General features: G+C 45.9%; 2 protein-coding genes across 2 annotated transcripts in view; one reads left to right on the top strand and one right to left on the bottom strand.

Moving 5' to 3' along the window:
* Positions 1 to 7,216, top strand: part of ZNHIT6 (zinc finger HIT-type containing 6) — a 40,819-nt gene extending 33,603 nt beyond the window's left edge. The window contains exon 10 of the mRNA XM_051624626.1: positions 310 to 7,216. Coding sequence (XP_051480586.1) covers positions 310 to 395 — 86 coding nt within the window. The 3' untranslated portion in view covers positions 396 to 7,216. The remainder of the gene's footprint in view (positions 1 to 309) is intronic.
* A 2,658-nt stretch (positions 7,217 to 9,874) lies between these two features.
* CCN1 (cellular communication network factor 1) lies at positions 9,875 to 12,407 on the bottom strand. Its single transcript, XM_051625626.1, has 5 exons — positions 12,283 to 12,407; positions 11,963 to 12,179; positions 11,272 to 11,619; positions 10,933 to 11,135; positions 9,875 to 10,825 (listed from the first exon to the last, which is right to left on the bottom strand). Exons 1-5 carry the CDS (start codon positions 12,340 to 12,342, stop codon positions 10,526 to 10,528), a joined length of 1,128 nt encoding a protein of 375 aa, XP_051481586.1. The 5' UTR covers positions 12,343 to 12,407; the 3' UTR covers positions 9,875 to 10,525.
* Between the last annotated feature and the right edge of the window lie 13,669 nt (positions 12,408 to 26,076).

Raw genomic sequence — 26,076 nt, forward strand, 5'->3', positions numbered from 1 at the left:
TTGAAATTCTCAGTGGATGAAGATGAAGAGTTTTGTGTGGGAAAAATACTCTGCTTACCTACTTGACCAAAAGACCGAGATTTAAAAACTAAAATAAATTATCAACATTGTCTTGCTTTCTCCTTCAGCAATCAAGTCCTACCCAGGGCTTTATCCCATGTTATGAGACTGGCTGTGTCTTAGGAAATAGCTGTTCTCCAGAAAAGTGTGATTAAAAGAAAAAGAAGATACAAAACTGCTTCTGTTTGATGAGCATACAGCATTGCTGAAACTAATTGCATGTTTGTTTTTTGTGTCCTACACCCTCAGATGCCAGTGAAGCTGCAGAGAACTCGGACAATGAAACTTCATCCCTTTCATCTATGGAAGAAGGGGAAATTCGGGACAGTACATGATGGTTTTTTGAGAGAACAGGGTGGAATGAGCCTTTCATATGTATTTTTGTTTAATTTAATTTAATCTTTTTTTAAACAACTGAGTTCTCAGGGGTTTGGTTTAGCTTCAGTCACTGAAGGCACCACTTCCTAACTGCCTGCCTATTTTTTAATTTAGGAATGCATGTTTAGGGATGTAAATGAAGAGATGAGGAATTGCTGATTCCAGAAGAAATCTTGTATTCTTATTTAATTGCACCCTTTTTTCCATGTATCTTTAACAAATCAGAGTAACCCAAATTTAAAGTTTCCAAGTTAGTTTCAACAATACATGTTTTCTTTTACCCTAACAGCTCAGTGTCTGATTTCTGAGTTTAAGTATTTTATATGTATTTGTATGTGGATTTGAGTCTTAATGCTTAAACCTACTGAAAAAAGATGCACTACATTAATTTTTTTTCAGAGTGATTTTTTTGTTGTTGTTTATTTTATCATGCTGAGCTGCTGCAAATTATCTTACTTTACTTTGACTTGAATCTTCTGTTGTGACACTTTGGGTGCCTGATGCAATACATATTTTTTTTTTCTTACTTGGTTTCACCTTGTTTAATGTCTCAAGGCTAGGGTGCCATGTTGCATGGGTTTTTAAGTCAGTAGAGATGGATACAAGCTTGTCACCAGGGTTAATATATTGGACTTCTAAACAATGCTTGTATTATGCATCTCATTACTAGTTTACTGAAGAAAGGTGGTGTAAATATTTACTGGAGTATCAACTAAACTTGCCTACTTAAAAACAAATCTTAAAAAAAGTCCTGTACTGTATCATCTGCTGGCCATAGAAATCTTTTGTTAACTTCTGAGAACATTTCTAGATCCCAGACCACTTACCACTGTATCTAAGTCCCTCGTGTCTGTGGGGTCTGTTGGAGATGAGAGCAGCAGGAGCCAGCTCAGCCTCTCAGCACACTTGCACTCATGATTCAGCACCAGCGTTTGGGGCTGGTTTGCAGAGATCCAGCTAAGTCAGCATTTGTAACATCTTACGGGCATGGTCATTTTGTAACCAGCTCTGTGAGGTTGTTGCTGCCATCATTGTTACCCCAATTTTTTAGTGTCTCCTGCTTGAGACTAGCACCTTTGTGAGAAAAGAAAAGATGGTGGCATGGGATGCACACTAAACTGCCATGAAGGTGTTTTTTCAGTCATGTGTTCTTCCTGCCAGTGCTGACATGGGTAGAAGGACAACAGAAAGCAAGGAGAGGAGGAACTTGTTGAGATAATAGGAGCAATATAGGAGAGCTTGAGCCTCTGGACTCAGTCCAGGCCTCAGGTCACCAAGCTGTCAGTTCCTTACCAGTCATGTTGCGAGGAAGGGGTTTTTGAGATGTTCAGAGTTTTAGAAGTGGGTTTTTTTCACACTTTTGCAAACAAAATGTCATTAAAAATTTTCATTGACACATCTAGCTGCTCAGATTTTGAAAGAATGTCAGACCTTTGTAGTCACATACTACTTTTTCTCACAGTGGGATCACGTGTCTTTTCCCTTGTGTGTTTTGCAACCCTGGCAAAACAGGGAAGTTTTGCTTCTTGCGTGGCAGTAGCCACTCGTGCTCTGTTTTCTTTATTAGTCATTGTTGGTCCTTTGCCCACCTCTTGGTTCAGTGTTTGGGGTTTTTTTAACCCTTTTTAAAGGAGCAGGATTCCTAACTATAGGTGCTGCTTTCATATTTTTTCAGTTCAGTGAAAGTGAATAAGCTTTTCCTAATCAGTGATTACTGCACGCTGACTTGGTAGCCACAAATTACTTCAGTCTTGAACCCATTCATAACAACATCGATAAAAGAGCAGAACAGCAAAACTGCCACAGTTCATTTGCCAGAAAATGTTTCATCCGGAGTAAAAGCGTGGCATTTCTGTTAAGATTCATAGCACACAGTGGAAATTAGAGTCCTGCAAATATTAGTGTAGATCTGCATGTGTGCCTGATTAGTGTTTGGCTCAGGAACTCAGACTTGTAATTTGCATTACTTTCCTACGCTCTTGGAGGCTTTCATTAATTGTATGAAAGGGTTTGCCTGCCTTGGTTTTATTTTCTTGCGTAAATACACTTTAAGCATCCTGGTGAGTCAAATGCAACCATAATTTGTTTTAAACTGAAGATTCTGTTAAATCTATCTTTCAGATTTAAATTCTTTCCTACCTTAAAGAAGGTTTTAAAAAATCATTAAGGGGCATTCCTGTGGTGATTATTAAAATAAAAATGTCCCAAACAAAGCTGGGAATCATCTTCCAGAGTTCAGTAAGATTGATAGTAAAAGGCCTTGGTAACATTTGCCATTCATTCCCAGGTTACTGTGTACCTTTTTTTATTTTATACCGATAATGGATACACTGGTTTGAACAGTGGTGATGCATCAAATACAAGCCAAGATGAAATTCAAACATTCACTTTTGCTAAAATTTAATTTTGGTTTATAAAAATGAATCGAAATTACAATCTCTGGCTAAAAGCACAGCCTTACTGATGGCAGGTGAGCAGTGCAGGTCCTGCAGCAGTGATAATTATTCATAATAGTAAGATTATGGATTTATTCATAGTTTTTGCACTCTCTGGCTAGGCTGATGTTTTTAAATGTGTTCACAGGCAGTTCGAGTTTTAATTCCTTTTTAATTCCTTTCTGAGTGGCTCAACCCAGAACAAGCATCTTGTAATAAACTGAAGAGAGGAAATGCATCTTTAAAAGCTGTATTTTAAAATTTCTGGTCTAGCACTTGAAACTGTTGCAATCATGTTATACAAGGATCCCTGCAGGACTTGGTTCAGCACAGATGATGTCTGTGAATGAAAACTGTGATACAGTTTTTATCTTCATCATTCAACACCAGCTTGATTTTATGCCTATTATGCTTACTCATTTATTTTCTCTATGAACGGCTTGGCAGAAGGAACAAGCAATTTGTGTGTGCTGTTGTTATGGCATTTCTTTCAGTGTTTAGACTTTGCATGTTTCAAACCATGAACCCTCACAGCATGCTTGAGCTGAAGGACCAGCAGCTTACAAAGCAGAGAGTCAAGGCACTTGTCCCAAATGGACATGCTACTTAAAAAAATTAAAAGTTTAATGAAGTCATCCCTTTCACAAGCTGTAAAGGACAAAAATAGAGCATAGCTAAGAGCATAGCAATAGCTGAGAGGTAGGACTGAGTCACATGAAAGAACTTGGTTCTTTTCCTTTTTTGTATAACTTCCTGGGAGTATGAGGCGTAAGTTACTGAGTTGTCATGGGTAAACAGCATTACACCCCCTGTCAGTGTGACAGCTAAGTTTTGAATTAAAACATCTGAATTCCAGCTTTTACTATACTTATTCCCACGTCAGAAATTGTTGCTCTGTAGAGGAGAGGAGAGTCAAGCTGCAAAACGTCTGCTTAGTGCTAGGTGCCAGAGGCACACAGGACCAGTTTTTGTGACTCAAGTTGAACAGTGCAGTTTACTTAGCATTCAGAGTAAAACTGTTTACAGTGCAGAACACTGATTCTAGTCTTAAAAAGTCCGTAAATGTCTGTAGTGCTGATAGAAAGTCCAACCCCTGTGTTGTGTATAAGCGGAGCTGTGACTCAGCCGCCGCCCTGATCCAGCTGTTCTCTATTGACATCTGTAGGCGCTGAGAATGTATAACACCTTGCAAGAGCCAGGGCTCAAAGAGTAAACATACAGCTGTGATGATGTAACTTCAGGCCATATTCGGTCACAAACATTTCATTCTGTTTCCTTAAGTCCCACGCTCTTTTCCTGAAAACATTTATTCTTCCTCCATCCAAAGGAAAAAGTATCTTGGATTTGTGTTTATGTTGTTGCTATGGCATTCAGTTAAACTGGATGCAGATGCACGTTCCGTTAATAAGAGGAAAAAAAAAAAAATGAACTGTGTACTTCAGTGAACAAAGATTACCCTGTGTTTGTGTTAAAATGTTGCTATGGCAGTGCATATGGTTTTATTTGGTAGAAATTTGTGGTGAAATGGAAGGAAGTCACGTGTAGGCAAGACAAGAAATGGCAGCAAAAACAACTAAATAAATACTGAAACTGAAAGGAAATTTGCAGATGACATGTGAAACTAGGAAAAAACAAGGATAGTTGTTTTGCTGCCTGTAATTTGATAAGAGAAATGGGTTCCCACTGTGTCCTGGCAGATCTCTGTGACCTGTCGGACAATGACTTGCCCTCTAATGATGCTTTAATGTGAGAGCCTCTTTTCACTTGTTGGCTCTGTGCATTGCAACATTGTTTTGTTTTGGAAGCAAAGTTCTGCTGGCTTGGCCTGATTTCACCACTGCTAACTTTTCTTGCCGAAAGCATTTCCAGGCTATCTTTTTGTAGTAGGCTTTTTGGCAGGAAAAATCAATACAGTGGTAAAATATGAAAAGCCAGTAGAGCCTTCCCTACCTTTGGGGCAAGAAGTCTTTGTGGATTTACTGGCACCTACTAGTGACAGAAACCATGGATTATTATTGTAACTACTGGCACAGTAGTCCTTGAATTTATCTAATCCTTTTGCATTAGGCTTCTTTTTGTATCAGTTGCATCAGTACAGCTGTTTGTGGGGTTGCGTGACAAATCAGAGTGGGTTAAAAATAATCTGCCAAAGAAGCAGGGATAGAAATGGGAGGAGAGAGCGAGTCTTGATTTAGAGGATAAATTTCCACACTGGGAGCTGGCTGGTTCCTGTATGATCCCAGCTGGTGAAAAAGCAAAAGTGTTTTTAAAATGACATTGCCACTTTCTTCCCATCATCCCAGTTCTGCCTCAAGAAGGAGGAAGAAGTGGCTGTGAAAGCTGCCTATTGCCTTTCCAGTCCTTGCTTCCAGGTTTTCTACTCAATTGTGTTGTAGCCCCAGAACCTATCCACTTTGCCAGGAGTGTCAACAGGGAGTAGAGGTATGTCCAAATGAGGCAAAAATTAAGTTGGTGGCATTCAGGAAAAAGAGCAGATGGGTGGTGCTAAAAGCGTGCCTTGTAAGTCCTTGTCACTTCTTATCTGAACTCTCAGTGGTGTCTCTGCTGACCTTTTTTTCCCAACCTCTGCTTTCAGCTGTTCTCAGGCATCCCTGTTTGGCTTAATGGGATTGTTCCACCACAGCATGAGTATTGGCTTCTGTAGAGTAACATGTATTTTCCTGTTTTAAGGTCTCATTAGTAGGCTTGCTGTTTTTACAGCCAAGATGTCTTGATGTTTGATTTTGTCAAATTCATTAGCTAATTAGAATCTAACATGGTTGGCTTGAGATGCTCAAGGAAAATCAGCAGCTTCTAAGAAACTGGTGTCTTTGACTCAATCTGCTGTGCTTCTTGGATCTGGTGTTGAACCAGTGTTCTCGAAATAGTGCTGGGCTACACTGCTGACTGTCCAGCTGATACCTAACGGAGTCATTCATTCTTACTGGAACTGCATTCATCCTGAGGCTTAAGTTGTTATTGTGTCCTAGGTAGACTCCCCTCTGAGCAAATCGATGCACCATACCTTTAAATTTCGTCTTGTCTAGTAAACAAAAATCTTACAACATCTTGTGTAATCTTGTCCTCCTGGACAAGTTGCTACATTCCATCCCATAAGTGTACTTCAAGACAGATGAAGTTGCTTATGTGAATGGTGCCTAGGATCTTCTCCCGTATAAACTACATGGAAGTCATAGCTCTGTAGTTTTTCTGAGGGAAAAGATGATAGCATACTGGATACCATCTATTCCATTTCTTGGGGTTTGGTCTTTACAGGGTAGCAGATGCAGGTGCTTACTACTATATCATTGTGTTGGTTGAAATCTTCTTTTATAGGATTTATATTTTCTAGACACCAAGTGTCATTGCAGTTCAATGCAGTTCAGTTGTTCATGAGTTGAAATGCATTTATAGGTATCTCCAAATCTAGTTGTGTGTTACTGCTTTCACCACAGCACCTCCACATTTCTATGGGCTATTTTATACATTGCTATGTAATGTGGAGAAAAAAATGGTGCAGATCAAAACAGGGACATCTCTACATGAAAAAACAGACTTGAGGCAGAGCAGCCAGTGAAACTGCACAGCCTTCCCTTGCCGTGTGCTGAGCACTCTGGGCACTGCATGGGAATAGTTCCACTGATTGAACAGAAGTAAACTGAAATGTGCACGTGCATCAAAGTGCTTTTCTGCAAGATCGGCTCAGAAGGGGCAGCATCTGGCAAGAGCAAGCCTCTGTTATAACACATTTAACTGCCTCTGTGTAGGCCGATAGGTTCCACTTCCAACCCTGAACAACTGCCCACTGCAAACTTCCTTCTCTAAGTCCTCAAGACCTATGCAGCTGAGGTCAGAAAGTCTCCTGTGTACCCATATCTGTCTGCAGAACTCCCTGTCTGGAGCATGGGGGGATTCGTGCAGCTTTGGTGGACTGTGAGCTCAGGAAATCCTCCTGCAGCAGTCCCACGGATCCACAGTTTCTCTGCCAGTTCCCATGCCACCTCGGCTGCCTGCCAGCAGCAGGGAGGTGGGCCCAGTTCCCAGGTGATGTCCACCAGAGGGTCAGGCAGGCCAGTGGGGCCTGCTTTGCTGTGGGCTCTGCAGTAATTTATGTATGGAATATAGAGGTTCTCATGGCTCAGTGAGGGTTAATGAATAGCTTGGCTGTCCCACTGTCAGTGAGATGTTAGCTTTTCCTCCATCTGCTGCTTATTCAGGAGAGCGAGCTAGCAGCATCCCACGTGAGGGGATTATTCAATGTAATCATGGAAGCCTGTGTTCTGTGTACTCCTGCTTTTGTTTCCTGTGATGCAGCGCTTAATAAAGCAGAAACTTTTGTCTTTGCTGTGTTGCCTTCATGAACAGGGAAGATTTTATATGTACCCCTGATGTGGGGTTACTACCATCAAACTCTTGTAAATGAGCACGTTTAGTACAAGAATACACGTTTTTTCAGTCCTAAACCTGTAGTTTGACAAATGCTCCTTCTGGCGGCAGCAGCAGCTTCAGCAACTGCCCCGTGCAACCACACTCCATCCTCAGGTGACCCCGGCACTTGCACCGGTACAGCTGGCTGGGGGGGCCGTGTCACAAAGAACAGCAGTTTAGAAATAGACAGCCAAAGGACCAGGGGCAGACATAAGAGGGGAGAGGTGGGATGGCTGAGGCAAGGGCTGCTGTGGAGAGGACAGTGCCCACAGGCTTGGGTAGGTTGCTCACCCCTCTGTCATACCAGGACTCCCCAGGCAAGCACGGGGCTCTCCTGGTGTCTGCCCGGCTCACAGGAGCTCCAGGTGGTGTTGTTTTCAGAGTTTGAACTCTCGGATGGTCTGGCATTGAAATGAGCTGAAAACTTACTGCTTCTTTTAATTTACATTATGGTCTAACTCCTCATCTTTTAGTATTCATCTTGAAGAAGGATTTTGATATTTTAGTGTTTGACAAGGAAATTAAATTATGGTTGTGCTCATTAATCTCACCTGTAAGACCTGCGGATTGCACTTCAAGGAACCCATGCTTTTATCGTTTATATTTTCATGCCTTGTATTTAGGCTTTTTTTCTGCTGGAACAGCAGCTTAAATATTTCAAAGCAAGTGCAAAGAGGATAAACAACAAATTACAATTATTCCTTTTAAAGTATTGTGAATTGTGGGTTTTAGTAGTTTTGCCATGTAATTGTGAAATGCAGAAAGTGAAGAGAGGACTATATGGTTGGTGATCCATTGGCATGAGATCCCAGCTCTGGAAGACTGGCAGTTCATTTTAGTGGGGCTCATTCCCTCTTTATAATAGGATAATTTCATTTAGTGTATTCTACTCTTATGTTTGCATGATCTACTCCTGTAGCCCTTATTCTCCCAACAGTACATTTTTCTATTGAGCAGATTGCAGAACCACCCCTTGGCTCGGTGAAACATGGAAAGCCCACAGTGTGGGTTGTAAAATCCAGGGCCTGGCTGCAGCCACAGTTGAGGCAGGAGTTGGAAGGGCCACTTTTGTTTGTATATAGTGTGGGTGTTCCATGTAGTCTACATGTATAGTATAGTCTCACATACGTGTAATATTTCAGAAAACCATAACTTAGGTTGGTTTGTGGGTGGGTGTCACTGGAGTGGAAGTGAGAGGGGATGGTGAGGAATGCACGTGCAGCTGCTGTGTCTGTGAGCAGGGTGTGCTGCTCCTCTTCCTCTCTCCATGCAGGAACCCAACATAGCGACGTGTTCAGTGCTAGGTGTCAGTAGAAGCCAAACAAAAGCACTTTGGTGCATTTTACACCCCTACTGTCAACAAATATTGTACAGACAAGTTTAGCTACAGCTGAGACTAGTGGCCAGGTGGTGAATTCCAAAACAGCTCAAGTTTTTAATGCCTTCAGGGAGAGAACTTGACTGAGCAGAAGATAGACAGCTGTAATTTCTCAGGCAAAGCATTAGCTGCCAGAGATGAGCTTCTGAGATATTTTGCCATTTATTGTATTGAAATATTTTTGTCTAAACTAATAAAAAGTTGACTCTCAAACACTTCTGCATCTAACTATATGACACAGGATGACACCCCTTCATGATTCTAAAACCTCAAAAATCAGCCTGGTTCCCAGACAGCTATGGGAGGATATTTTGCCAGAGAACTAACCGGTGCCAAGGAGAATAACACACACACACACACATCCCCACACTGCAGTTTTCCTTTCAGTCTCATCTGTAGCACAGCTTTATGCTAACAAGCATAGTACAAATGCTTGATGCTGCTTTCTCAGACCCACCTCTAGTTAACTTTGTTAAATGTTATTTTCTTACCACATGCCAGCTCGCTATCTTATGCCTCCCTTGGTTAGCCAGATGTCATCTGTGTCCCACAGTATATATATTTAAAAAGTGGGAAGGGGAGGTGAGGAAAAGAGTGGCTACTTTGCCTTTTACTCTGTTGGAGAAGTACTTGAAATTCCTCACATTCTTCTGCTTTTAACAGTATGTTTACTTTTCATCACTGGGTTATTAGGATTAACAAAAGTCATTGCTTCAAGCTCATTTAATTTGAATTTAGTGAAAGCAAACTGCCTCCTGCAGACTCTAGGAGACCTTCTCCTGCCACAGAAATGTATTAATTTGCAAAAAGCAGCCACCAAAAAATGTGAGACCTGACAACCACTTCCACTCCAATGTTCAACATCACTGTGCATGCACTGCATTCTAATGAAGTACCTTATGTTGCAGATTCCAAGACAGTTTGAATAATCTGACAGTCTAATTAACATTTCAGTCTATCAAACATGTGCTTTCAATGCCAAGCAGCTTTTTTTGTATATATGTTGTAGAGCAGGCACCACTTCAAAACATAATTTACCCAAAGAATTGGACTTAGCTTTCTAGTTCAGTGCCATGTCTGTAAGAGATTGTCTTTCAGAGAAACGAAGCTTTTCAGAATTCAAATTTTTCAAAGAAAGCTCTTACATTTTCTGTATTTAAGTCTGTTGCCTATCAGAATGCTCTACTAGGCGTAGTTAGGTAAATATTTCTTTATTAAATGATTAATTCCATAAATAAATTCTTTTAATTCGTTGAATATAAAATTAAAATCATTTACAACTTATTCCAGTATTACAGGGGCTGGAAGGGGTAAAAAATAAACAAAACAAAAAACTCGAAGAAAAACAAAAATAGCTACAGTTTGATAAATAAAATATTCAGCTTTAAAACAACTGATTTCTGTTTGCCATTAAACTACAGTTGGTACATAATAGCTGCCACTGTGAACACCCCACAAGTGCCCACCTCAGGAAGGAATGTTAACTTCCAACTTGGTTGGGGAAGGGTAGGAGAAGATGGAAGGAGGGGGAGAAGCATAGTGTTAAATTGAACAGGATAGAAAAAAAGTTTCCATAACCAGAACAAAACATTTATCTGATCACTTACAAACAGAAAACAGTATATAATTAGGTAAGGTGCTCCAAAAAGAAGCAGTAAATTTGCTCCAGTACTATGAAGCTTTAAGTATGCTTAAATCTCCGTTGCATTAGTGTCCAGTTGCACAGTGCACTCCTGTAACATCTCAATGTTGCCCTCAAATGGGCAAGGCACTATTTCCAACAAAGGTCCTTTCTCCTTGGCTGGTTACTTCAACATTCTGTTTAGCATCCCACCCCCAAGACCACTTAGTCCCTAAATTTGTGAATGTCATTGACTAGTCTGTAGTAGGGATATGCCTCATTCGTGTGTGGGCAGTTGTAGCTGCATCGGCAGGACTGGATCATCATGACGCTCTTGGTGAAGGTTTCTCCATCGTCACAGCGGAACCTGATCTTGACAGTCCTGGTCTGCTGAGGGGTGCAGCACCTGCCATCCACACAGGAGCCGCAGTACTTGGGGCGGTACTTCTTCACGCTGGAACATCCAGCATAAGTAAACTTCACTGGGGATGGGGACTTCTTCGTCTTGGTACATTTTTTCCCCTTCTGTAAAGGAGAGCAAATGATATTATTAGCAGGAGAATCTTCTCCAGCCTTTCCCCTCTACCCAAAAAATGTTGGAAAGAAGAAGAGCATTGGAAGAGTGTATTTACCTTTAGGGAGGCATAGCTAGGCTGGCCACATGGCCTCACTTCACAAATCCTGGTCTCTTTGATGAGTTTGCAGTCTGGATTGTCATTGGTGACCCTTGTGGAGATGCCAGTTCCACACGTCTTTGAGCACTGGGACCAGGAGGTTGTTTGCACAATGCATTTGGGATTCTCAAAAGCCCGGCTTTGTGGCTCAGATCCAAAAACTGGAAAAGAAAAGGAGGGCTTAGCCTGAATATATTCTCTCACTGGGTTTCTTTCTTTCCATAAGGGTCTAAGGAGTCACATAGTCCTCCTCCCACCTCCTCTCCTTAGCTGTCACACAGATTATCCCATACTCACCAGGTAGCATTTTCAGGCCACCTTTCACAATGGCAATTAGCTCATTGTTCCTGGTTAGTTCGCCTTCGGAATCATCCAGACCAAACTCTTTGCTGAAGAAGCCTTCCAGCTCATCCAGCGCATCCTTGTTTTCATCACAGACCCACTCTTCGCAGCACTGCCCGGGGACTTTGACCAGCCTGGGGCTGGGGCAGCCCAGGTTGGGCAGCGAGAGCTCCTGCGGGCAGAGCGGGATGCAGCCCACAGCTCCATCTATGCACGTACACTGGTGCTTGCAGTTCGGCTGGAAGCTTTCACCGTTCTGGTAGATTTTGGAGTTATATTCACACGGTCTCCCCTCGGACTGCGCTGCAGAGACAACAGAGAGGGAAAGGAGGGAGTCAGCGGTGGGAATCGCTCGTTTAAGCGCAGGTATTTGCTGGTCTGTTAAACTCAGTTTACGGCGGAGCTCCCTACAATCCCCCGGAGACGCGGGGCCAGAACAATAAGTTAGTCAGGAATCACTTTTCCTTATGTGCGTTTAGCGGAGCCCAGACATACTGAATCGCATTCCAGACTGCTGAAGTCATGTGCCGTTCTGCCAAGCTACCAACAACAAAGCATAACCATACATGGACTCGAAATTACTAAACTTCGGCACTACGGGGACCGGGGTTTTTACCCCGGGGGAGGTGGAGGACGCGCCGCTTACCTCTGCAGATGCCCTTCAGCGCGAAGGGGCTGGCGCCGAAGTTGCACTCGAGCCCCTTGGTGTGGTCGCAGGGCAGCGTCCGGCTGCAGTCCTCGTTCAGCTGCTTGGCGCAGACCTTGCAGCAGCCGCAGCCGTCCGGAACCAGCCCCACGCCCGGGGCGCACTGCGGCGCGGCCGCCGGGCACTGGCAGACGGCGGGGCAGGGCGAGCCCAGAGCCTGCGAGGGGAGCAGAGCGGGCACCGGTGAGCGCCGGGGCTGGAGCGGAGCGACCCGCCGCCTCCCGCCGTGCCCCCCTCCCGCGCCGAGCCGCGGCACTTACCAGGCGGGCCAGGCAGAGGAGAGCGGCAGCCAGAGCGGGGCGGATGCTCGCGGAGCCCATGTCTGTCGCCAGCGGTGCGAGAGGGAGCGAAACTCAGCGAGCGCGGAGCGGGGCCGGCGCGATCTGAGGCAGCGAAGAGCGCGACCGCCCTTATATAGGGCGCGGGGCCGCCGCGTGCGCCGCGGCGCTGACGTCGCGCGTTCCGGGCCGCGGCAGAGTCCAGCGCTCGCGGCATCCCAGGAATGCGGCTGGCGCGCGCCGCGGCCGCCCCGCCCCGCCCCGTCTCCCGGCACCGCGGCCGCTGGCGGCGGCCCTGCCCGGGTCCCCCCGCACCCTGCCCGGGTCCCCCGCACCCTGCCCGGGTCCCCCCGCACCCTGCCCGGGTCCCCCGCACCCTGCCCGGGTCCCCCCGCACCCTGCCCGGGTACCCCGCACCCTGCCCGGGATCCCCCGCACCCTGCCCGGGTCCCCCCGCACCCTGCCCGGGGTCCCCGCACCCTGCCCGGGGTCTCCCCGCGCCCTGTCCGGGGTCTCCCGCGCCCTGTCCGGGTGCGGAGGGGGTCGGGACGGGTCGCTTCCCGCGGGGCTACCCACGGCCCCGCCGCTGCACGGCGCGCCCCGAGGCCACGGAGGCTTTTCCCTGTTACGTGGGGTGTTTTCCCCGTTTGGCCGGACATGCACCCAAGCAGCAGGATGTTGGCATCGGGAGGTTCTGCTATGGGAGGCTGTGCCGGCGGGTGCCAGCCCCAGCTCCCGGCCACCTGCAGGTGGGGACACGCCGGTCCCGCCCCGCTGCCCCGCACCGGCCGCGGCCCCGCTTCACAGCGCTGCCTCACGTGCGTGGCACTCGCGACGGAGCGACCTGGCGGTGCCCGGGCCTTGTCACCGCTGCTCCTGCCCTTTCGAGGGCAAAAGGACAGGTCTGAGGTCGCCGCAGAGCCCAGGAGCCTGGCGGTGCCCAAGGGGCATCGAGGTGGCCGGGCCGGGAAGGGAATCCTGGGCCCTGCAGCGAACACTCCCCCCCCCCGCTCTATCGCTCAAGTTGCGCGCCCTCGAAGAGAATTTCCTTGTTGAAGTTTAAAATTTGGGCTTGGGTAGGAGAGGTTAAGCTTCTGTTGTGGCGTCTTTTCTTTTCATGGCTGTAAGTATTTCCAGATGGGGATTTAGACACCAGACGTAACAATATTTCCATATTTGGTATAGCAGTAGCCTACATTTTTTTCATTTTTCTGCTCTGTTATCCAACCACAAAGCATTCTTGACAGCTTCAGATGTTGTTAAATATAGCCTTAACTTCTGTTCCCAGGGCAGGAAATTCTTTGGAATTCCTGTTTTTCACGCAATCTGTCTATCATGATTTAGGAGAATTGCGCTGGAGGAGCCAACTGGCGTTATCCTGCAGCTTGCTCCTTTATTGAAAAAAACCCAGCAGTTGAGCCTGCTCCCCAACGGCGTTACAATAAGTCCCCATTCCAGGGATTTTTCTTTGCAAATGAGATTATTGTTCCTAGCACAAGTCGAGGGTTTGTGTTTGGGTTTGGTTTTTTTTGGTTTTTTTTTTCGGTTGCCTTCAAGGCTGGAAGGTGGAGGAGCAGATTGAGAGGAGAGGCGAAACTTTGCACAAAACCCTCCAAAGCCCATGAAAAGCGAAGGGGGGAGGGGGCGAGGGAGACAGTGCAGAGGGAGGGGGTGCGAAGAGGAGGGGGATGCGATTAACCTGTCTGCGTCGCATTTCCATACAGTGAGTGTCTGTGCGCGCTGCTTCCTACAGGATGGGCACGGAGGGAGGGGAGGCAGCGGCGGCCCCGCTGCTCCGAGAAGCGAAGCCCAGACGTCTCGTCGCCTGCCCGGTGCCACAGCTGAAAGGGTGACAGAAAGGACCGTTTGACGGGGACCGAGGGGGCACTGTGCCCATGGCTGTGGGTAAGTGCTGCTCCCAGGGCTGTTCCCGCTGTGCGGGGGTCGGGGGACGCGCACCGTGTTTTGCTTTGTGTTTTAATACCAGCAGAAATAATAAGGCAGCTTTTGTCGGACCTTGCCTGAGCTGCAGAAAAGGGGGTTTGTTGCTGTCCTGGGAGCGCTGCTCCTGGACGGGGCTGCGGCCGGAGGACTGCGGCGGGGGGACGCGGGTGACACCAGGAGGGGCGCCCACAAAGGTGCCCCTGTCCTCGGGCCGGCCGGCGGCAGCGGCCGCACGGAGCCTCACGGCCGGCTCTCCAGAAACATACACCGGTTTGTTTCATTTCTCCAAGGTGCATCCTTCTGTGAGCGGCTCCAGCCCCGAGGGATGGAGCGGGGCCGGTGGGGAGAGCCCGGCTTTGCCGCGCCTCCGCGCAGAGCTCAGAGGGGCGGCACCGGCGCCCCCGGGATGGACGGGAGGGGGCGGAGTGCGATGGGGTCTCGGGATGGTGTAGGACGGGGTGGCCTCTCCCCAGAGGAGGGTGCCGTGACCCTGGGGACAGAGGTAGGGGCAGTGCCATGTCCCCGTTGAAAGGCCACCAGTGCTGCTCCCGGCCGCAGCTCGGCCCCATCCTCCTCCTTCAGGGATGTCCCTCCTGCTGTGGCCATGCCGAGCAGAAGGGCTTGTGTCCCCAACGTTGCTGTCCCTCCTCCCGGTGGTGACCAGGCCTGTGACCAGGCCAGGCTTGATGGAGGGTTCCCATTGTGGAGTTTCCTCACCCACAATTTATTCTCTTCATGTTGTTCTTTTCATTCAAGTAAATTAGATCCACGTTTTACTTTGTGGTGGTTTTGTGGTTCGGAAAAGGTGATGGGATGAACACTCCAGGCCGTCTTTACCCAGAACTCGCTCTACAGAAGACAGCAGTGGCTTTCTTCCTTGCTTGTATGCCTCAAAATTTGACCAGAAAGGACAATAGCTGAAAGGGAAATTCAGTCTTTAGTTACATGCATCTATCTCCTGAGACTGCCAGTATATACGCTTTAGTGCCATTTCTGATGACAGGTTATGTGTCCATTAAGAGTTGGACAGAGACCACCGGCGAACTTAGCTGTTTGCCAGGAATGGTAGCAGCAACTTTCCATCCCTACTGATTTGGCTAATCCCCAGATGGTGACGAGGAGGACTGAGACTCGGTCCTGTTCCCAGACTCCAAGCTATCCAGTACACCAGGCTTCCCTTAGTTTTGTTAGTGTATGGGTTTTTCTGTGGTGCTTCAGTTTAAAAACTCTTAACTGTGGTTTTTAAGTGGAGAATCTTGTCTGGTACTTTTTTCCCAGTCTGACCTTTTACACCATGGCATTGTCATCAGGAAGAACAAGTTTGGGTTTCAACACACCTCGATTAATGAAAATTTAGAATTTTTTTCCTAAAAGTTTGAAAAAGCATAAGGAGCTAGCATACCAGTGCATGGTTAAATTGGCCAGTTTTGCTTTTCAGGGATTTATGCAAATGTTTATTTAATTATATCTAATTTAAGGACACGCACCAAGAGTTTTGCTTTGATCTCTGACTTTCACAGCAAATGCCACAGGAAAAGTCAATGAATAGTGCCTTTTCTCACTTGGTTTTGTGTCTTACCACACATTCACACAAGTTTGATGGGAAACTGTAACTGAACCTACGTTTGCTCAAAAAAGGTCACTTTGAACGCTTTGAAGCACCTTTTAACAAACCTGTCCTGAATTTCAAGTAGTTGACACCACTTGAGATGGGTTGAGTTTCTTTGGAGTTCAGGTTAGACTGTGACCCTTTCCTTTCATAGGCTCTCCCTGCATGTTTCCCTGTCACAGACGGTGACCCAGCATTTACATTCCAGGCTGTGCCTGCTTCTTCTGGATGTATGTCAGGAAACAGGAAAAAGTTTGGAATATCTTCCTTTTTCAAATTTTGTTCAGTGTAATGTACTGTTCCAGACCTTTGTTGTCTTAAGTGAACTGGGAAGTACTCTCTGAGTCAGGTCATGAAGAGTGTTCTACTGGCTTCTCACTTTTGTGCCATAGGCAGTTGTCGTTGTCAGGTGAAGTCTCCTGGGACCCTGGCTAATGCAAAGCAGGAATTTGAATCAGTTGGTTTACACAGCAGGTATTACAGATTTACTGAGTATATCCTGTCATTTTCACAGGCTTGTGTCTCGCCAGGGAAAGGACTTTCCAGCAAAACATATCAAGAAAAAACTAACCAGATGGTTTCTGTTCCCTCCACCCAGCGCTGGTTGGTGGTGGCACACAGGGACGACCGAGAGCTGTGAAGTGCTGCGTAGGACAGAGGCTTCTCCAGGTGCTGGTGCTCCCACTGGCAGTAAGTATCCAGCACCAAACCACAGCACACCAGAGGTTTAAAGCCAGATGAATTCTGGGGAAAGATCTTACTAAACCCAGCACTCAGCCCTTACTTGTACGGTGTTTAATTTCCCCTCTCTCATTCTCTTTTTCCTCTGCCCATCCTTTGCAGTGCATTTGTTCCATCTCTCCTCCTCTTTCTTGTCCTTTTCCCTGTTTCAGTCTTTCTTCCCGTGGCCTTTCCTCTTCCAATGTTTACCTACCTGGGGCTGGGCCTCTCTTGCAGCCCCTGCCAGGCCGCTGGTTCCTGTTGCACTAAATCAGTCCTCCCGGACTCAATGGCTCCTCTCAGTCACTCACAGGAGGTGCAAATCCAGTGGGGCAAATTAAGCATAGCGACGCGCAGGCCGAGCAGCCAGGAGGCTTCAGCAGCTAAAATTCAAGTGGGTTTAGATTTTTTTTTTTTCGCTTGCTTTGATTTGCTCAGTTTATGCTGAATTCTTGGAGCGTGGCATTTCCTATTTGTTTTCTCCTCTTCCCTACTGCCCTCCTTTTAGCTGTGCTCATGCCTGACAGTTTTTATATAGTCTGTGCCTTGCCTGTGGTTTCTAATATTTGGAGGGGTGAGCTTGCTTTGCAGTGTTTGTGCACTGAGGGGCCCTTTGCTTTGTAGGTGCCCTGCATTTTCCTCTAGCTGCTGTCAAGGTGTTGCAGAGGGTTCCTGTTGTGTCAAAGTGGAAGGGGGACCTGTGAGCCTCCCAGCTCTGTGGGGAAACAGAGAAGGAGAGTTTGCAGTAGTATTCAGTTGTTCTCATTGCTGCTTCAGGGTGTGACCTGCACTGCTATAGATATAAACCTTACAGAAATATAAGGCATATAGCAGCATAACAGAGTCCAGAAGTATCCCTGCTGATTGTCGGTGGGTTCTTGTTGACCCACCAGTCCGCAGTACATACTGCATGGCTTTCTCACCTCAAGCTGGATGCAGAGATGCAAAGCACTTACAGCTAGATCCTGCTTAGCTCCTCCTGCCCAGTCAGACACTCAAAATACCTTTGTCACTGTCATTCTAGGATCAGGCCTTAACTTTATTTTAGCACCAGCCACTACCATTTCCTCAGTGAGACAGGTAGATCACATAATATATATTTACCTACTGTCATGTGTGTGTACTTCAACACTAGGCTACATTTAGAAGATTCAGTTTGCATCAGGTACATCCCTGTAACCAAAGTTTGTAACGATAAGACTATTGCAGGCTTTGGCTCTCCATGCCACAAACAAAACAAAACAAAACAAAACAAAACAAAACAAAACAAAACAAAACAAGGTGGTCCTAGCTAGCACCTGGCTGCACATGAATTTCTTACTCACGTCTGTTTTCATCCCATGCAGTGACGTAGCTTGCAAATGACAGCAATATAGCCTGAAATCTTTTTAAGTATTATAGAAAATATAGAAACTATAGAAACCATAGAAAAGTTTTCACAGCTGTGTTTCTTGAGTTTCATGAAGGAGGCTGAGACATCAGGAGCATACACAGGTTCTTTTCCAGTCTCAGCTGAGGTGAAGGTCCTGGACAGAGATCCCACCTGAGAGAGTAAATCATGCTAAATGACCTCAGTAGAAACTTCTTAGATTTAAACTTTGGTCTTCATGGTGTGGCATTTCCCAATGGAGCAATCTATGCAAACTGACATCTGTCAAGATGAAATGAGCAAGCTCAGAAGAAAATTGCTTGTGATCACAAGGGGTTACTGGAGCTAGCTGAACCTGATTGCAATCAGTGGGTTGTGCCCCAGAAATCCTTCATCAAAGCCACACTTCCAGGCTGTGCTCCATAATGGTTGTCAGCTGCTGTCTGCCTCAGTCTACAGCTTAACTGCACCTTAGAGAGAACTGCCTCCTGCTTTTATCCATGTTGTGGGACTGCATGCCCTGGAATATGCTCTCTTAGGTATGTTCAGGTTTGATTGTTTTCTCTTTCCATGTTTGGAATATGTGGCAAACTCTTCTTTGCACAAAGGTGTTTGGTTTATTATGGGTAATAGTCACAGCTATGTTTCCATAAGGTTAGCCTGTGTCAAAGATAGGTGAACCCTTTGCTTTCTTTCTGGTGCTTTCTGTCCTTCCCTGCTGTTTGTGAGCTGATGGAACAGTTTCTTGTCACTGAGACATGGACATTCTAAGGACCTGTCTAGCCTTTGGTTTTAAGGATGTGGGTTTTTAGCTATTTGCTTGAAAAAAACCCCTAGTATCGATGAATATACTTTTGCAGGCAAATTGAAGGAGAGGTCTGATCTGGCAGGATGCTGAACATGCTCTGCCACACAGTGAATTCTGTCACTTACTGTGCTTTCCAGGCTAGCTGCTGGAAATGTCACAGGATTAATTTCAAAATCCCCTGAGGTGCCTGTTGGCTTTGGCCAGAACCATTACTCATTCTCTGCTATGTACACAAGCTTATTAAAACACAGTGAGACCTTAGTTGTGTTTGCCGTGTTACTGTTTATTTCCATTCTGTTCATCTAGGCTCTTACCCTTTGCCTACCAGTGTTACACGAGCACCTTGCAGTGGCAGCTAGCTTGTATCCTTTCATTGCACATCCTTATTTGATGCCACACATTGGCCAACCAATGCAAGGAAGCCAGCCACAGCCTCCTCCAGGGCTGCTCTGCTGCTGGAGATTAATCACGAGCACGGTTCTCTGGCTGATGGCCCTTGATTCTAGTCTTTGATAGTGTAGTGAAAAAATCAATAGCAGACAAATAAGTAGACACGATGTCATCCTTGCAGATAGGGAGGAGTTGAAGGCAGCAAACAGATCATGTATGTGCTTTCAGAATGTTTGTGGAGACAGAGTTACTATCCAAGAATGTGCAAATAGCTGCCCATCCCAGTCTTACCGTGCCTGTGATTAGGGAGAAGTGCTAAACCATCTCTAAACTTGATTAGCATCTGAATTTGAAAGATGTGCTTGGTGCTGTGGAGCTGGTTGGGGTGATTTTTCTAGGGGAGTGAAGAAGCAAGTATGTGAATGGAGCCTCTTCCTCATCTTGTCTCTGCTGGGGGCTAAAATAAAACCGGAGGGAGCTGGTGGGGTGCTCTGCAAAGGGGTCCTCATGTGGGCCCCGTCTAGTAGCCAGGAACCTCATGGGGAGAGCATCTCTGAGGCAGCCAGGAAGCCTGCCTGCTGCCCACTGTTTTCCCAGGGACTGATGTCCTCAGGAAGTAAGGGGTTAGCAGGGGCTATCAGCAGACTCTTTGGTGCAGAGACTTTTTTATTATTGCATTAATGTATCTTTTCCTGTTGTACAGAAATTATGACTTGTAGTGTCAGTATTCAGAGGAAAGCAGAAGCTCTTTACATGGAGCAAGCATTAAAAGCTAGCTCTTATGTTAATCATAAAGAAAATTAGTGATGGCTGGCAGCTGTTTACTTTCAGAGAAGTCTGGGTTTGTGTTTTTATTCTTTTAACTCGTTGCAGCTCATCTGTGTCCTTCAGTACGTGGCCAGCCAACTGTGTATCTGTCACTTCTCTCTTACTGCCTAATCTGAGGTCTGCTTCTGAAACTTCCCATCAGCTCAACTTTTAGACTTATGGGATAATTTGGGAGCAGAGCAAAAAAATGGAAGATATGATGGGTCTTTCAAGAGAGCAGTGCATGATAATATGATAATGTATTATCGCATGCAATAAGTAATCAGTTGTGAGAGGAGAGCCTCTGGTTTCAAGGAGTGGGCTTTCAGGAGGTACCATACAGTGTTGAACAGTGCCATGTCAAAATAAAAATCATTGATTAAAAGTGCGCATTGCTTGTGCTTCTAAAAACACTTCTAGATTATACACAGTGAAAACAGTAAATATTTAACATACAGGTTTACTTTTCCTGGTTTATAGGGAGCTGAGTGGGCCTGACAGAGCAGCTAGACAGATGTGTTTATAGGCAGCTCCCCGGGTGGGTACAATGCTGCAGTGTTTGGCCTGCACACACCGCAGGGGCATGCTTAAAAAAATAAGTGTTCCATTTACATTGGGGGAAAAAAATCCTGAGAATGTTTCTATTAATATTAGCTGGTGTAAAACCCCAAATTCTACATTTCAGGCCTTACATATTTAAAAAATAGAGGGCTAGATGGTGGTTGCTGAGGATGTAAGGTAAGAAGCATTTCCTCACTTGTGTAGGCAGTGACAGTGCTGGTCAAGATGGCAGCTCTTCTTGCAGGAGAAGAGGGTTGTTCCTGAAAGGCCACTAACGAAGGTGAGGTGTGAAACGAGGAGCTTGGGAGTGAGGAGAGCGAAGCAGCAAACCCTGTGCACAGGGAGTGTGAGGTGGGGAACGTGGCCAGTGTGCGGTGCCTGTGGTTTTCCTCAGACTAGGAGCTGGGGCTCAGAACATGACTGAGAACCTGGACACTGTCAGTGGGCCTGTTGATAAAAGGCAGGATGGGCCAAGTGCTGTGGGGAAAGCAAAATGTGCAGAGCCCTCCCCAGGCGATAGGATGTGCACACCTCCCACACCTGCAAGAGGCTGACAGGGACAGTGGGAAATTCACTTACACATTCAGGGAGATCTTTTACATGTTAGCTTTGATCTTGGCTGAGGTCCTACCTGAATATTAGCTTCTGATCTCAAATATACTGATGTTAAAGCTGACTTATGTGGTCAAAATTAATGTCATTAGTTAATTAGTACTTGTTAATTAACTGAAATAACTGACATTTGAGTTTCTGGAGAGCTTCCAAGGAATTAGTGGCTGTGTCTACCTCTCTCTGGTTTTCTCAAAAGTTATCCTGGGCTGAGAAGTGAGTTTATTTCAATAATCTGATTAAATAGCTGGCAGCTTTTTAATTCTTGAAGAAAACAGGTTAAAAAAGGATTCTCAGGCTGACTAGTTTCTTGGGAAAGTTTTCCTTTGAAGGAAAGTAGTGTTAGGAAGTAGAAGCCTGTATTAAGGCTGACTAAGCACTCTGATTAAATATAGCCATAGATATATATAACATTTAATAGTCATCTTGGTGTGTTAATAAAGCTGGGAGTCCTGGTGAAGCTGTTTTGCTTTCCCACCAGCTTCACCTACAGAGGACATCTTTCCCTAACTGCAGATGACTGGCCATCCTGCCACACAAGGGGATGGGGCCATCCCATGAGTACCTGCTCAGCACAGGACACCATCATCCTGCCAAAAGCAGCTCAGCACCTCTCCTTCCCGGGGCCTTCCAGCACAGGGGTGCTGCGCTGCCTTTGCCTTCAAGCCCTGGCTGCAGCCCCCTTGTCTGCAGGCTCCTTTGCTGCCAAGTGCTGTGCACAGACCATCCCATTGCATCAGGAGCATGAAAGGAGGGTGCTGAGAGAAGGGGGCTCCTGTGCCAAGCGCTGGTCTTGCCACAGCAGCACTAGGGACCATTGCACATCAGGAGAAGTGTCAGAATAATTAGACTCTGTCTTTGTAAGCTCAACTACAGGCCATGTTTCAGTATGGCCTGCTCACACCTGTTTACTGTGCAGTGGTTGTGAGCACTGATTGAAGCAAGCCCAGCCATCTTGAAACTGAGTTCATTGACTCCCAGTGCTGGCCCGAGGCCCCCCTGCACTGCTGCAGCTGCTCCCCAGTGTTGATGACCCTTTCTGTTGTTAGAGTGCAGGTCTGCAGTAAAACAAAGGCTCCAGGCCAGGCCTCCCAGGGGTAGCAAACCAGCACGTTAAGCCACTGAGCAACCTGGCAAGGACTTGACTCTCTTTAGCTTGTATGGTAGTGTCCCCTTGCCCGAGTATCCTGCATTTAGAAGGCTACACAGTTGATGCACAGTCAGCTCCTGAGGAGCAGCTGGCATGATGACAGTAGACTTAAAAATAAATAATGAATTGTCGACTTCAGTCTGGATGTCACCATCATTTTAATGCTAATGGACTTTTTCCTCAGCCAGCCTCCTGTCTGAATGGGGAGCACAGAAACATCCCAATATTTATGGGATTTTAACTAAATTAGTTACAAACCTATAAAGCAAAGAAAGAGACACTTCATCCAGTATTGGGGAGGGGAGTGTTAAAAATGCCACCTCAGATAAAATATTATGGGAGTTGAGTAACTGTAAATAAGAACCTTGCCTATGAAATAGCTTCTTATGTGAGCTTGGGATGAGGGCCAAGAGAATGTCTAGGGCTCGGGGAAATTTATTAGCCCAGATCAACAGGATTTCTGGGACTCGGGAGATGGGGTGGCAAAGAATTTGCTTGCTGGAGTCTGCACTTCCTCCATTCATGCCTGCAGCAGGAGTTTCACTTATAAAACTTTCAAGATGGTTCATTAGCATTTTTTGAATTTTCTTGGTTCTCGTTAGCAGCTGCAGTTCTGGCTTAGGACTTGGGAGAGCTGGGTTCAAGCTCTGAGTTTCCACAGCCTGCCAGTGTGGTCTTGGACAAGTCATTCATCTCCCTGTGCTTCAATGCTGCTCTGTAGAGCGGAGATAAACATTATTTCCTGACTCACAGGGGTGTCAGGAGGGTGTGCTAAGGACTAGGAGGCACTCGGACAAGTAGGAGTACACCAGAAGAGTACTATGGGTGCTTGTGAATGACAGGAGCATGTGCAGAGCAGCTACAATGCACAAACTGACCCTCTGCAGAGGGAGGAATGGCTTTTAGTGCAAGGCCATAGGTCTTACGTTTGATCCCAGTCATTTTAGTCACTGCCATGAGATTCTCCCTACACAGACACCTTTATTTTATACCCTCTGCCAATACAAGTCCTGATAGAGTCATTGGTGCCTGGATGAGATTAGGGTCATTTTGGCTATGCATTCACTTAAAAAAGAGGCATGAGCACATTGATAGCACACAACTTGGGGACCCACTGCCTTCTCTGTCCCACTTTTCACTGTTCAAATTCTCATTCGTACTCTTCTGCTGTTCCTCGTGCTATTCTTTACCTGTGTTCATCCTTCTGTCTGGGTTCTTCTAGCACACATGTCCCCTTTTGCATTTGCTTTGCTATTACTGCCTCCACCTCCATCCTCACTTCCACGTTTTTTGTCTGTGTTTTATTTTTCTTATCTTGTTTTTGGAACCCATCCTTAGTCTTTTCTATGTATTTCCATTTTCTTCCCTCTAGTTCCAAAAGCTTTTCAGTAAACAGCATCCCTCTCCTATTCTGACTCATTGCCCTCTGTCAGTGGAAAGATTTCATCATGAAGGCAACACAAAGATCTCCCATTTTAGAGCATGGGGTAGGTTAGGATGACCTTGCTCTGCCTGTCAAGTGAAGAGCCACAGGGTCTGATTCCTCAGCCGATGTTTATTTGCCAATTTATCTTGCAGACATTTAAGACCACTCGGTTATTCTTCATTCCCACACCAGTATAAGTACCTGTGTGCATTAGGGGGATGCTGTATCATGCCCTGCATCATCCTGCTCCTGTACGATGGCAGAGAATATGTCAGTGGCTGTTGGTAATGTACTTAACCCAAGTGTGGGAAAACTCTCAGACTTGAACTTCACTTTGTATTTCCATGCCATATGAAACTCATTGAATGTTTGTCCTTCCCTTCACGTGGCTGCTGCCTGCTCTTGTATTGCATTGACATATGTGAAATCTATTTGGTCCCCTTTTTAATGTGCTGCTTACAGTATAAATGCAAAAGCAGACAGTGCTTCTAACAAGAAATAAATGTAATTGTGGTCGTGGTTGTTGTTATAAATAGGGCAAAAGATTTAGAAACTACTTAGTCTTTTGGGCAGGAATCATGGGAGTTCTGTGTGATACAATCTTAAGGCTCTCATATTTAGCTATCAAAGTCTTTCCAGTAGTGGTTGGCCCAGTTTGCTCGTTACTGTTTGGCTTCAGTGCAGGACAAGGACTCTCTGCTTCTCACAGGCATGATGAGGCTTAGCCTCCAAAAATGTAGTGTGCTAGATCACATGCTCGACCTGTATATGCATATAGCACTGTTATTTGTGCAGGTCAGGCATTTGCACATGCAACTGGCCCTTTTGCATAAAGAACCAAGGTATTTCCACACATGAATTTTTGAGGTTGATTCCTAAAATCAGTGCTGCATTTTTCTTCTGCTGGAGTGAAATGCAAATATTTATTTATTGACAGGGCTGGAGCTAATAGTTTTCCCTCTACAGGCCCAAGCTGTCTGTTCCATCAGGTGAAAACAAGCAGTATTCCGTTTTCTTGTTAAAATGCATTTGTACATAACTGTGTTAAAAACAATAAGTGCCTGCTCTCTGCCAGCCCTGGTAAAGTCCTATATGTATTTCTGAGAGTGTATATCAAAAGGGGCTGAATGCCCAGAAATTCTCTTGGCAGCCCTGCTGTCTGGTTAGAAAAGGAAGTGAGCTACAAAATTTGAACATTCAGTTCTGAGACTTGAAAGCTTTCTGGATTTTATTACTGACTCAACAGCGTTTTCATTATGTATGTGGCCAAGAGGAGAGGTTTACGCAAGAGGAACATATTGTAATTGAGTATGTTTGTAATTTTACACATTGTTAAATGATTGAGATAACTAGATGTCTCTCCTAAGTGGACAAAATAAATTAAGAGTTAGCAGCAGTGTCACTGTGGCATAGACAAGTCAATACAAAAGAGTGGCCGGCCCCCATCCAAAAGCTCATTTCCAGTGCATAGGGGTCCTGATCCAGATGCTGAGTGACATTTTGCTGTTGGTGTGAATAAGAGCCATCTTGCCCTCAGCATTTCTGGAAGTCTCTTGCTTCCTGTCAGCCTCTTCTATGCCAGATGATAGCATCTTCAGCTTGCTTGCTTTTTTTTTTTGCTTTGCTTTTTAGTAACTGAGTGCTATTTAGACAGCATTTTGAGGCTGAGTTTCTTCTGCTCTCATTTTTATGTTAGTTTTAGGAAGGAAAATATTTTGAGAAGCAGATAATCATGCAAAGAGAGGAGGTGTGGGATGCATGGACTAAGTTGTAAATACAGTCGGAGGCTGTGTCCTGCTGTCCTGGTTGCCTCCTGCAGCCTGGGATATGCTGTCGGACTGCACCCTGTGGCCAGTCAGCTCTGCCACAAACCAGCTAAACAGCAAAGTGAATTCCTGTCCCTGAGACAACACGCTCCCAGCTAATTTTGCACTTGTTCATGTGGTGGGTATTTATTCTTCATTGTCTTAAAAAGGTATTTATTTTTAAACCCCTGTGGTCTCTGGTGCCAAACAGTTTTAGTGCATGTGTTTTCATAAAACCACTGTCAGCAGGAAATGCTCTATGTATGTGCCTTTGCATTTTACACGTGGAAAGCCAAGGTACAGGGAAAATATAACGTCACTGGATAATTCAGGCTGGAATTCAGAACCCAGTCTGAACCTCTCTTGCTCCTGCTTATGCCCAGCGTCTCTCCTGTGCGTGCCTCTGTGAGCCTGGCTCTGCCTTCTGGATAACCACCCTGGAGGTGCCAGGGGCTGCTCTCGTGTCCTCTGGAGCCTCCCTTTCTCTAGGGTGACCAAGCCCCCTTCCCTGATGGCAGTCTTTGCTGCCAGCCCATGCTTCATTGCTTTTCACCCTTACTGCAGCCACCAAGTGTAGG

The sequence above is a fragment of the Apus apus genome, chromosome 7, assembly GCF_020740795.1.
Source record: "Apus apus isolate bApuApu2 chromosome 7, bApuApu2.pri.cur, whole genome shotgun sequence".
Taxonomy (NCBI): Eukaryota; Metazoa; Chordata; class Aves; order Apodiformes; family Apodidae; genus Apus; species Apus apus.

Bases quoted from the DNA above. Each gene is read 5' to 3' on its own strand.
- CCN1 (XM_051625626.1), bottom strand. From the start codon at position 12,342: ATGGGCTCCGCGAGCATCCGCCCCGCTCTGGCTGCCGCTCTCCTCTGC. The intron at 11,620-11,962 runs GTAAGCGGCGCG...TTGTCTCTGCAG, and splicing joins GCTGAAGGGCATCTGCAGAG to CGCAGTCCGAGGGGAGACCG. The intron at 11,136-11,271 runs GTGAGTATGGGA...TTTCTTTTCCAG, and splicing joins TGGCCTGAAAATGCTACCTG to TTTTTGGATCTGAGCCACAA.